At 42.9% G+C, this 13,353-nt stretch overlaps 1 protein-coding gene across 1 annotated transcript in view; it reads left to right on the top strand.

Annotated features, from left to right (window-relative positions):
• The window catches only part of LOC115458817 (origin recognition complex subunit 3-like), a gene marked incomplete at its 3' end in the record, with an annotated part of 99,695 nt that overhangs the window by 50,352 nt on the left and 35,990 nt on the right, over positions 1–13,353 (top strand). The window contains exons 7-8 of the mRNA XM_030188629.1: positions 2,241–2,374; positions 9,605–9,764. Of these exons, the coding sequence (XP_030044489.1) occupies positions 2,241–2,374; positions 9,605–9,764 (294 nt within the window). The remainder of the gene's footprint in view (positions 1–2,240; positions 2,375–9,604; positions 9,765–13,353) is intronic.

Genomic DNA, 13,353 nt, shown 5'->3' with positions numbered 1-13,353 from the left:
AATGCGGCTTACATGGGGCAATGGAGGGTTAAGTGACTTGCCCAGAGTCACAAGGAGCTGCCTGTGCCTGAAGTGGGAATCCAACTCAGTTCCTCAGTTCCCCAGGACCAAAGTCCACCACCCTAACCACTAGGCCACTCCTCCACTGTTGCTACTATTTGAGATTCTACATGGAATGTTGCTATTCCACTAGCAACATTCCATGTAGAAGTCGGCCCTTGCAGATCACCAATGTGGTTGCGCAGGCTTCTGCTTCTGTGAGTCTGACAGACTCACAGAAACAGAAGCCTGCGCAGCCTTCTACATGGAATGTTGCTAGTGGAATAGCAACATTCCATGTAGAATCTCCAATAGTAGCAACATTCCATGTAGAATCTCCAATAGTATCTATTTTATTTTTGTTACATTTGTACCCCACGCTTTCCCACTCATGGCAGGCTCAATGCGGCTTACATGGGGCAATGGAGGGTTAAGTGACTTGCCCAGAGTCACAAGGAGCTGCCTGTGCCTGAAGTGGGAATTGAGCTCAGTTCCTCAGTTCCCCAGAACCAAAGTCCACCACCCTAACCACTAGGCCACTCCTCCACTCCTTGCCCACACACTCCCTTGCATCCCCTCCAACAAAAAATATGCAATAATGGCCCCCTTATATCTCCCTGGTATCTCTCTTATAACCCCATCTCAAATTGGCCCAAGTGCCCACTCCCTGATCCCTTCCCTTTGTGTGGGCTAATCACAATCGCTGTGCCACAGACAGAGAGCAGGCAAAGAGAAATAGTAAAGCTGATTTATTTTATCAGCTCTTGCCTGAACTGAACAAGACAATAGCCAGCTGACATAGTGATTTTTAGAAAGGATTTTTATACCCTTTTTCATGGGTTAGTGGTTTAGTGTCATGCCGACTAGAATAACAAGTCTGGGGCGTTTCAGTGTTGTGTTTTTGAGGGACCAAACACCCAGGCTGTAGGTGCAACAAGCTGATTTCTTCTGACTATGAAGTCCCCAGCTCTGTAAACAGGGCTGCTGTTGAAAGTTATTCTGCCTGGCTCCGGCCTTGATGTGTTGGCATTGTGCCTGAGGCCTGCTTGAAGAAGAAGCCTCTGCATGAGAACTGACATTGGCCTAAGTCTGTGACACGTTCATAGTGTTTCATAGTGCCATATTCAGGGCCTATTTTGTCCCTACGCTTTCGATTTCCCAACTCCCTCTCCCCTTCACCTCTGAAGTCATGAGCAATGCCCACTTCTGCCTCCAGCTCTGCCATATTTCAAAATGGTGGTGCCTGAGCCCTGCCATTAGAGGTGGGTGGTGGGGCTTCAGGAAGTCCAGGCAGAGTATCGTGGAGGGGGCACATAGGGTAGGTGGGTGGGGTCAAGAAGTCCAGGCAGAGTTGGAGAGCATTGGAAGAGGTTGTGGAGGGGAATCTGATGGAAGAGGTTTGGGCAATTATGGCAGAAATTATGGCATACACAATCACTTTATTCCCCAGGATGTACCATGTACAGATAGGTAATTATATGAAAGTCCATTTCTGCAGGTAAAGCATTGTTTTGGCTACAGAAATGTTTTTGAAAATTACCTTTTTGGATAGTAATTTTTAAAACAGGGCATCTAGGTTGTCAAGGTACATAAGACAGATATGTGGTACATATTTTGAAAAGGTAATGTATGCATGCTTGCGCTTCTATAAAATTATCCCAGAGAAAGTAGGAGCACCCATTTATACCTGGTATGAGGCTCATATATATGTTTGTGTCAGTAAGAGTAGGTGTATATTAACATACATTATAAAATATGTGCATGAGTTCTATTTCCGTGTCCAGAAACGCCTAGGCGTAGATCATATAAAAGTAGGTGCTTATGTTTCTATGTACCTGCTTTTTCGGCACATCTACCGCTGAGCAATTTCATAAGCGCCTACTTGAGAGCTTAAAATGCAGTTCTACATGCTCAAGCTCCTTATAAAATGTCCCCCTTTATAGTCAATAGTTTTGTAAGTAGGATACTCCAGTAAAGATATAAAATAGAAAAATAAATGAGAATGTTTACTGTTAGATGGCTGGTTGGTGATATAGAAACCATCTCTCCAAAACCTTTTGGTTTTAGGATTTTCCATCTAGAGATGGGATGCTGGAATGCACGGGGGGTAGAAAAATAGTTTCTGAACACTGTTTTGCTCAAGGCAGTAAGAATTATATTAACTCTTTTTTAAAATGTTGTTTTCTTTTTTATATTTGAAGACAAATCTGACGCAAAGCAGGAAACGTACTTCCTCCTCTTTTCAGCACTTGCTATTGCCTCCTGTTGTGGTGATCTTGAAGGACTTGGAATGCTTCACACCTAAGGTCTTGCAGGATTTCATCACCATTAGCAGGTATCCGGCTATATGCTCTGAAGCATGAGTTTCCATTCACACAATGTGCTACCAATCCAGTGGCTACTGTAAAGACATGTTTAGGCACCAGTTTCCATCAAAAGGTGGCAAATGAACATCCAATCTTAGAGGAATTTCTGTTATGCTTCCTTATCCAGCAGATTGAAAGGCATCTTGAGATGCAAAGGTTTTTTGTAAAAGGAACTGTGATGTTGATTATTTGTTCGGAAAGAACAGTACTTAGATGCAAAGGATACTTTCAAGTAGTTTGAGGGCTTTTCTATGTTATTCCATTTTGGAGTGTTGAAAGTGATGCTTCCACATCTAGCCTAAATGAAACATGTTGGATAAGAAATATACTTTCCTGCTTTTTAGTTCCCAGAATGCTACAATTTAGTTTTGCCATCTGCATTGTCTTAGTCATAGACCTAAGGTTTTTTAAAACTTGATTTATTGTACTTCATATTCCACCTTTACCGTGTTTCCCCGAAAATAAGACACTGTCTTATATTAAGTTTTGCCCCCAAAAATGCGCTAGGTCTTATTTTCAGGGGCTGTCTTATTTTTCGGGGAAACATCGGGGTTGGATCGGGGTTGGCCCGCCCACCCTCCGTCGCTCCCGGAACTAACCTTAAATGCCTCCTTTCACCTTCGCAGCAAGCAGCAGCAGGGCAGGCCACTCCTTCCTTCCGTGTCCCGCCCTCGCCTGACGTAACGTCCGCAAGGGCGGGGCACGGAAGGAAGGAGAGGTCTGCCCTGCTGCTGCTTGCTGCGAAGGTGAAAGGAGGCGTTTATGGTTAGTTCCGGGAGCGACGGAGGGTGGTTGGAGGGGGGGCCCGGCGACCAAGGGTGGGGAGGGGGTGGCCCGGGGGCGGCCTTGTCTGGCTCTCGGCGGCCCTGCTTTCAAACAAAAATTTGCTAGGTCTTACTTTCGGGGGAGGCCTTATATCTACCAATTCAGGAAAACCTCTACTAGGTCTTATTTTCGGGGGATGTCTTACTTTCGGGGAAACAGGGTATCAACACTCCAGCATTAACAGTGGAACATATGGCACAAAATTAAAAACTAAATCATCTTGACAGTCCATCCAAAAATAGAGGTAGTTGAACAGTCCTGCCACCAGTCTTTAAAAGAAATGCATGGAGCAACGGGTAGAATGTAGATTTTGTCTTGCATTTTCATTAACAAAAACTGTTGAACTTCAAGGTAAAGATGCTAAGGGGGGTGGGTAAAGGGGGGAAAAAATGATGTAAAAGATTGATGATGCAGTTAAGAAGTCTGTATGGCACTCAGACAGGTTATTATGACCACAAAGAGTTTGATTTCATTGATTCTGTTCAAAATGTTGAATCATCAATAAAAACCGTTGAAACATAAAAGAAATGCATGGATACCAAAGCACTCAGAGATCCAAGTATGTTTGGTCTTTATCCTGTGGTTTGGTTTGCTTTAGGTTATTTTTGTCTGGCATCTGCCCTTTCCACTGTAAAATTTACATAGTGGAGGAAATATTTAGTGGTGACAGTGTTTTAATTTTTTCCATGGTGTTTAAATTGATACACTTATTCAAGCATCTCTGAATATACATATTGGCTACTGACCACCACTATGACAGAACAGAAGCAAAACACTGGTATTGCGGCGCTAAGTAACCAGCACATATGTGTTTTGATGCTGTGCTGGATGTATGTGGAATTGTTCCACTTTTGTGTCAAGAAGAAGTTTTTATTGACCACCCCTGACGAAGGCGTGAGTGCCAAAACTTGGCTGAGTTGGGTCAATTCTCAATAAATCTGTTTCTGGCTAATCTTGAACCTTCTCTGCTACCTCTGCTTTGTTTTGCTGCTTACTGACCACCACTGCCATTAGCCGTTTGGTTTTAGGCCAGCAAGACAATTGGATTTATTTTCATCCAAATATTTTCCATATTGTGTTTACTGGCCACCTCCAAAGTGTTTTTTCATGCTTAAAGATCTTCTACACTCTTTCAGTTTTGCCTGGTCTCCATCTCTTTTAGAATCGGCAAGAGGAATCCCACGCTTGTTTTAAAATGCTCCAGGAATTCACTTTGTACTCCACTGACCTTATCTCCTTTCTGCTCATCCCCTGGCCATGTCATCGATAATTAATATTGCTAACACAATGGAATCCTGTATGGAAGGCATGGAACCAAACAAGCTTTAGCGGTGATTAGATGGCAACACCAGCAACTGAGAAGCAAAGCCAGTGCTGAGCAGACTGCTACGGTCTGTGCCCTGTTTATGGCTAGACAGATTCAGCTTCAGTAGTTGGAGAACGAGGCCAGTGCCAGGCACACTTCTACAGTCTGTGCCCTGATATGGCTGGACAGAATTGGATGGGCTGGAGTGGGGCTTTGATGACAGCTTCAGTAGTTGGAGAACAAGGCCAGTGCCAAGGAGACCTCTACGGTCTGTGCCCTGAAAATGGCAAGGACAAACCCAAGAACAAGTATGTATGTGTAGTATCACATCATACCTTATGCTATGAGTTTATCTTGTTGGACAAACTGGATGGACCATATGGGTCTTTATCTGTTGTTTTCTACTATGTTAGTGGAGTGTCCTAATCCTCCTTTGCCTGAATGTTTGCCAGAGTCATCTTCTATCTGGTTCTCTTTTCAGGTTTCAGAATATTGAGAGGAATTGCCATAGAGTAAAAAATACAAAATTTGTTAAGAGAACCAACAAAACAAAGTTATCCTTCTATAAAGCTAAAATGCTTAATAATGCAAACTCTCTGGACTCCAATGGTTCATTCGTGAAGCACTGAAATGTGCTTTCAAGTTTTTTAAACCCTGTGTATCCTCTTTCTTTTCTGTTTATTGTTATATGGGATGCCTCTGGGAAGAGGTGACAAAAGTAGCAAATCCAAAATATTGAGAATGATGACTGATTTTTTTTTTCATGTCATGGGTCCATAAGCAGTCTGAAAAAGTTACATGTTTGAACTTCAGTAACTTTTTTTTATTTTTTCACATAAAAGGATAGGGTTTGCACTTTTGCATTACAAATTGTTTGCTCTCACAGAATTCATTGAAACCTCATTTTTTTGTTTCTGGTGGATTTAGTCACCTTTTCCCAGAGATGATCACAAATGTTTAATAATTTTCAATTACCCTCATCCACCTTAAATTATCAGGCTCTCCATCTTCATATTCTATTTTTTTCTGTTTTGACTTTAGTAATTTATTGTATCATTGAGTATTTTGGATGAACATAGTAACACAGTAGATGATGACAGATAAAGATCTGTTCAGTCCATTCAGTCTACCCAACAAGATAAACTTACTGTATGTGATGCTTTTTATACCGGACCTTGATTTGTCGTTGCCATTTTCAGGGCACAGACCGTAGAAGTCTGCCCAGCACTGGCTTTGCTTCCCAATTACAGGTGTTGCCACCTAATCTCCGCTAAGCTACTGTGGATACATTCCTTCTAAACAGGATTCCTTTTGTGTTTTTTCCACACAGTTTTGAATTACATTACCGTATTCCTCTCCATCACCTTCCGCGGGAGGGCATTCCAAGTATCTACCACCTTCTCCATGAAAAAATACTTCCTGACATTATTCCTGAGTCTGCCCCCATTCAACCTCAATTCATGTCCTTTAGTTATACCAACTTCCTGTCTCTAAAAGTTTTTTTTGTGGATTAATACCTTTTAAATATTTGAACGTCTGTATCATATCATCCCGTTTCTCCTTTCCTCCAGGGTATACGTGTTGAGGTCAGTAAGTCTCTCATACATCTTGAAATCCCATACCATTTTTGTAGCTTTTCTTTACACTGCTTCAAATCTTTTTGAAGACATGAAAAATATCATGACTATCTTCAAAGTGTGACAAATCCCTGAGATCCTATAGCCTATTAGTTAACATATAGGTGTAAATTGAACATTTGACCAGTGATGCAGTCAAAAAAAAAATCACTGTGGTGTTGAAATGCCAACGTGTTTTATGGAGTAGGAATAAAGAGTAAGGATTGAGGGATAGAGCACTTTTTGAGGTTCTGTTGGGACTGATTCCACTGCTACAGTTCTCTAGATTTAGGAGGTAATTTTATAAAACATTTTTCATTTGTGAGGCATGTTTTATTTATGGAAAATGGCTGTTTCTTTTTGTTATACCAGACTTGGCCAGAACTAATGGGTTGTGTCTGCCAGCCAGCAGATGGAGACAAAGATGAGAGCTGTGATGCACACCATATAAAGACAGTGCATAGGCAGAGCTCTCCAGCACTCTCTCTCCAATGGATGGTGGACAAATCTCTTCCCCAACCCCCGCCAGCCGAAGTCTCCGTCCTTCCTTCCTTCCTTCGTTTGGGTTTGGTGGTTTCTGACGTCCTGCACACTGCACGTTGTTTGTGCATGCGTGCAGGACGTCAGAAACCACCAACCCCAAACAAAGGAAGGACGGAGACGGCTGGCGGGAGTTGGGGTCCCCCGCCAGCAAAGGGAGGTGAGGTGCGACAGCGGAGTGACGGCAGGAGGAGGGGGGGTTGAGAGTGTCGTCGGTAGGGGGGTCCAGGGGCAAATCTGCGGGGGCCAGGCCCCTGTGGCCCCATAGCAGATACGCCCCTGAAGTATACATAGGCTATCCCAATCCAGCAATTCTTGCAATACCTTCAAGTTAGGCATTACTGGATCTCATTAATGTAGAAAGCCCCCTAGTGGGGAGGAGGGGATTCTTTTCAAAGTTGGACAACCATTTTTTTCAGGTCCCAGCACAGCTGAATAAATTGTTCCAATTGTATCAGATAGCAAGGGATAGTAAAGAAATACTATATTTAGAAACACTAGCACAGGTGTGTGATCTAGATTGTACCTTGTGAGTTCTTTTGTATTTTTGGTTGACAAATGTGCATAGACTACAAACTCAGATGGGCAGAAATGGGTCTGGATATGCTAGGGCAGCTCCATATTGGAGAGGATCTGATCCCTTTCGCGACATTAACGGAAGATTATAAACTTAATCCTAGTGACCATTACGGCTACTTGCAGTTGAAGCATTTCTTGAAGGGGCCTGTATATGGTAAGTGCCTAAGGAGGGAGGTGCACTTGTTGGAGGAAATCTGTGTGACTCCTAGGAGTACGCGTGGGATGATTACTTATTTGTATGGAGTGCTGGCGGCGCGACAAAATCCTTCCTTAGTGCATAGGAGGAAGTGGGAGCAGGAATTGCACTTTGTCCTCTCGGATGAGGAGTGGTTGAAATTGGAGAGAGGGATATTGCGATCATCACTAGCTGTGCATATGAAAGAGAATGCCATTAAAGTGTTTTACAGATGGTATCTTACCCCGGCTCGTCTGAATCACGTTTCCTACAGTGCCAAAAACATGTTGGAGACATTTGGTGGTCCTGCCCTAAGGCAAAGGCCTATTGGAAAGGCGTGCAATCACGTCTTCAGGTGTGGGTGGGAAAATCTGTGCATTGGCATCCTCTGGTCTTTTTACTGGGGCAGAGGCCGGAGGGTTTGTCATCTCACCAATGGTTTTTAGTGAGGGGGGCCTTACATGCAGCTCGACTTAACTTGGCTCAAAACTGGAAGTCGCCGCTGGTCCCCTCTCTAGTAAGGTGGATCACCAGGGTGCGTTATATCTGTGAGATGGAGAGACTGACGGCTGCTAAAAGGAGAATGTTGTCGAAATGGGAAAAGATATGGACACCTTTTTTGAATGTATGTTCTGGTTGATTGATATATTGTTGAGTGATGGAGGGAGCAGAGGGGGTGGGGGTTTAGGGGGGGGATATGAGAACTGAGGAAGGTTGGGTGGGTTTGGGATCGGGGGGGGGGGGGGGAGGGAAGTAACCTGTAAAAACCAAAAAATTTTTGAAGTCAAGTTGACAGTAGATATAGAGCTGACACGTACAATGTACCCGATGTCTTGTTTGTTTAGTATTTCATGTTAGTTATAATATACTTTGTCCAAAATTGTATTGTACTGAACTGCATATGCTTTGTTATGTGTTAACAATGCTTAATAAAGACTTCTATAAATTAAAAAAAAAAAAAAAACTCAGACATTCACCCAGGAAATAGGATATGATAGATGCTTTTATTCTGCTGGCATCATATCAAACAGCTCACAGCTTCTGGTTATAGATGGATGGTATTCATGGCTGTCTAACCTCCTGTGTACGGGGAGGGAGCAACGAAGGGTGTGGCCTGCAGAGATTTGCAGCTTTATCTCCACAGGGCATAGAGATGAAATATGAGGGCAAGAAGCCAAAGAGAGGAAAAAAAGCTCCAAAGAAGTCCCGCATCTAAGTTACCAGTGCGTAGTAGGTTATACTCCTGCTGTGCCCATCCCAGGTGAGGCAGAACCTGACCAGTCAAATATGTACATGTGAGCAGAGCCTGGCCAGCTTAACATGCATGTCCACAGAAAAAAAGAATGTTTGTCTCCATCAGTTTCTAACTGATAAGGAAGGGTGAAGGTATCTAGCTGTTGCAAGGGGGATTCAGAGATAAAGCAGTGTAAGCATGACAATGAGGCCAAAAGGTGAGGCCTTGGATACCTAGGGAGAGGCCTCTAAAAAGCTCAATTTACAGCTATATGGGCTCAGTTTCCACCGACAAAAGCAGATTTGTGCCATTCTGCATCAATGTGGGAAAATGGGGCTGAAAAAATGTTTGTTAAATTGTTAGCTTGTTTGAGGTGCTTACAATGCTTAATCTGAATACGGCATTAAAGGAAATTCAATATAAGATTGTATATAAAGCCTACGTTACTTTAAACATAAGGGGAAGAAAATGAGGCTTTGGGATGAAGAACAATGCAGAATACATGTTGCCACATTTTTACACTTTGAGTGTCTGTAGCTACAACCTCTGAAAGCTTTAGAGTTCATAGAACAGAGACAGTACAGTATCCCATGGAATGAACATATGGTTTTTGCTATTGAGAGATGGAGAAGAGTTGAAGAAAGCAGGACTACCTGATCATAAATGTAAGGCTTTGTTAGATGTCTAGGTACAGGAACAACTAAATGTAAGTTATCTATAATTGCTTGTTCAGATCCCTGGACATCTTTCAGACACCAGCATAGGTGCTGTACTAAAAGGGTTTGTTCTAAGTACAAAAGGAGGCCATTATTATATTGTGGTACCAGAAACTTGATTATTATGTAGGATAGGCAGAATAATTACAGGCACCGTAGACCTGTAAAATGTTAATTCTTTCTCTTTCTTTCTTTCTTCTTCAACTAGTCTGTACACTCAGGAGCTGCCACTTATACTTGTGTTTGGAATTGCCACCTCTCCAATGATTATTCACAGGCTGCTGTCACATTCTGTTTCTTCTCTGCTCTGCATAGAGCTTTTCCAGTCTGTTTCCTGCACGCAGCACCTGGGCACAGTCATCGATAAGGTAACTCTTCTCCAACGTATGTACTTGGGTTTGCAGGAAAAGCTGCGTCTGTTGGTCAGTAAAGGCTCGACTGATTGCCAAGTCAGAAAGGACCGCTTCAAGCCCTGCTGTGTGATTTATAGAATCATTCATAATATTAAATTGATGTACTTATTCATGGAGCTCTGTCCACACAGATGAAATAACTATTATATTTTTCATATTTTGTAGTACATGGCAAGAAGTGTGTAATATACTAATTTATACAAATGCAAGTTGGCATGCAGTTAGTATACAATCTGATTTAAAATTCATAAAATAATACATTTCCAACATGGAAAAGAGAAGTTAACTTTTACCCTACTTAGCTCACAATTGTATTTTGTACTTCTCCTTAGTCCCAAGATGTGATTATCCATATCTGACATAACATAACACTTTATTTTTGTAAACCTCAGTACCTCGCAGTTTAATATGAGTTCCGTACAAAGAAGCTGGACAAATCCAGCAATTACAATTAAACATCAAAAACACAATCAGATAAAAAAACTAACTTCAATTCCCACCATATTTTTGAAATAAATTTGTTTTAAGTGATTGTCGAAAACTTACATAATCTTTTCTGTCCCAGTGCTGAGGGTGAGCATACCTTTCTGTTTCCTCGTACCTGGTGATAAATTTCTTGTGTTGCGCTGGCCTTAAAATCTTCATAGGGGCAAAAGAGCCAATGGCCTAGTTACAATTCATTTTAATATGCTGATGTCTACCCTTTGAGCTAACTCCCACACTGAATCCATTTCTACATTGTTCCTCTCGTTAACCGCGCACTTCTGCCCACTGTAGCTTTCTGCATCAGCCCCAGAGTCCTTACCTTTTCCTCAGCTCTCCTCCAGGTATAACTGGTTTGCCTCCTTTTCTGTGAGACCTAACCCTCCACATTCTGATTCAGTATGTGTAGTTCTGTTTGCTTGTTCACTTGTTACTGGAATTTATCTTATTTCAGACTGTAAAATATGTTTGAAAATCCTGAATCCTGCTTGAATATCCTGCATCCTGTTCCTGCCAAGCTTGTTTGAGCATCCTGAATCCGGTTCCAGTATCCTGAATCCTGTTCCAGCCAAGCCAAGTCCGTTCCAGCATTCGGTTCCAGCCAAGCCAAGTCCGTTCCCAAATCCGATTCCAGCCAAGTCAAGTGCATCCTGAATCCTGTCCAGTCCTGCTTGGGGGGTTTTGCTCGACAACAGTAGGCCAAGGGCTCACGTTGTTCCAGAGTTCGTGACTGTTTGTTTAAAGCCTGGGACCGTGACAACCAGTTTTGTGTTTTTGGCTTTGACTTATTTATTGAACACTAGTAAACAAAGGCCCGTTTCTGAGCGCAATGAAACAGGCGCTAGCAAGGGTTTCATGGCTGCATGGCTCGTCGCTGTTTTACCTGGTTCGTGGCGTGCACCGCTGCTGTTTCCGTTGTAGCTCTGTGTGGGTGGCAGTTTTCGTGCCCCGCCCTCGACGTCTTCGCGTTTTGACGCGAGGCCGGAGCAGAGCTACAGTGTGGAAATCCGGAGTTTGTGGCCTGAGTAGATCGTTGGAGGTGAGAATCTGCTCCGCCTTCAACGTCATAACGTTTGACGCGAGGGCGGGGCCCAGAGACTGTGATTTTCGTGGCTTCAGAGCTTCGAACATACGAACCTTGGCTTCAGTGACTTCAGCAGACAATAGAACGTTGAGGGTGAGTTTTATATATATAGATTGATGATCTGCCATGTAGCAGTTTCTAAGACTGGGTGCCTATTCCTTACATAGACTTGGACGGCCCATAGGTGGATGAGCCCCATCATGCAATGGTAATATCTACCCTGTGTCTGTAAGGTTCCCTTGTGTTGGGCTCCACTGCCAACTATGGTCCATGTCTTGCAAGGAATCACCTTTCCAATGGCTGGGTAAGAAGTACTTAATTGAGAAAACAGCCCTCATAGCCACAAGCTTAATTTCTTTAAGAAGGCTATTTTTCTTAAATTTATATATTGCTGGTTGAGATGTTAGGTTATGTTTTAGGTTGTTACATTTTTTTTTTCTGCTGTTGGACTTTTTTTCATTAGTTCAAGGATCAAGTCTAATAAAACTTAGTCACAGCTTTTCTGAGGTGCTAGTTCTCTCCCTTCCTGCTCCACTTCCCATCCACCCCAGTTCAATCTTGTAATACAAATCCATTTACTAATTAAGGAGTTGGATTAGACAGAATTGTTTGGCATCGGTTGGGAGGGAAAAACAAGGGAAGAATTAGGTTAAACTTGGGTTACCTATGAAAAAGTGAACACTTAAATAACTTTCAGAGCATCTTGATTGGTAATATCTTATTAGATCTATCAGGTAATTCTTCAAAGGGAACCACACTAAACTACACATCTCTTTTTTTTTTTTTTTTGTTACATTTGTACCCCGCACTTTCCCACTCATGGCAGGCTCAATGCGGCTTACATGGGGCAATGGAGGGTTAAGTGACTTGCCCAGAGTCGCAAGGAGCTGCCTGTGCCTGAAGTGGGAATCAAACTCAGTTCCTCAGTTCCCCAGGACCAAAGTCCACCACCCTAACCACTATGCAGGTGTGTCTATACACAAGAGACCCAGAAGCAAAAAAATATCAAAACAGACTTTCCTCCTGGGTTTCAGGCTATTTTCTGTTATAAGCAATTAGGCTTGCAATCACCAGGTCTTATCAGAGTCCATCACTTCGGGGCCAAACCAACTTTGATCGCTCATTCAAGCTATTTGTAAAGTAGACACGTGGCAGGAACAGGATTCAGGATACTCAAGCAGGATTCAGGATTTTTAAGCAAGCTTAGCAGAAACAGGATTCAGAATACTCAAGCAGGATTCAGGATTTTCTAACAAGCTTGACAAGAACAGGATTCAGGATACTGCAGCCGGATTCAGGATACTCAAACAAGCTTGGTAGGAACAGAAGCGGAAAGCAAACAGGAAGGGGACTGGAGCTGAAGACAAACAGGGCAGACACAAGCAGGATACAAAGCTGACCCACAAAGACAAACAACAGAACTAAGGCTGAAGCTAAGGTAGAGGGGACTAGAACAAGCAAGGCAGACTAGGTAGGACACAAAGCTGACCCACACAGACAAACAACAGAACCATGGCTGAAGGCTGAACCTAGCATACAAACAGACCGAGAAGAACAGAAGCAGAAGTGCACACAGGCTAAGAACAAAGCAACAAGAAATCGAGGCAGAAGTGCCCACAGACACACAGATAATAAACAAGGCAGAAGTGCTTCACTACTACTACTACTACTACTACTATAAGTCACTTCTATAGCGCTACCAGTCGTATGCAGCGCTTTACAATTGCTTCACTGCACACGGACTAACTGAGTACATGCAGTTATGTGCACAATTCATGCATAAGTATGAAACAAATAGGCATGGCTGTGTCACCAAGAATCAGAGCTTAATTTCTGGGGCCATGACCTGGAATGCAGTTCCTTCACTTCTTTTGTGACTCCAGGGGTGTTCTGCTGTAGCCTCTTCCTTCTAGACATCATGTAGGGGAGAAGAGGGAAGAGGTGAGCCTGGACCAGAACACTCTGCTGTCTAATTCA

The sequence above is a fragment of the Microcaecilia unicolor genome, unplaced genomic scaffold (genome assembly GCF_901765095.1).
Source record: "Microcaecilia unicolor unplaced genomic scaffold, aMicUni1.1, whole genome shotgun sequence".
NCBI lineage: Eukaryota > Metazoa > Chordata > Amphibia > Gymnophiona > Siphonopidae > Microcaecilia > Microcaecilia unicolor.
This window is presented reverse-complemented; position numbering and strand designations above follow the sequence as displayed.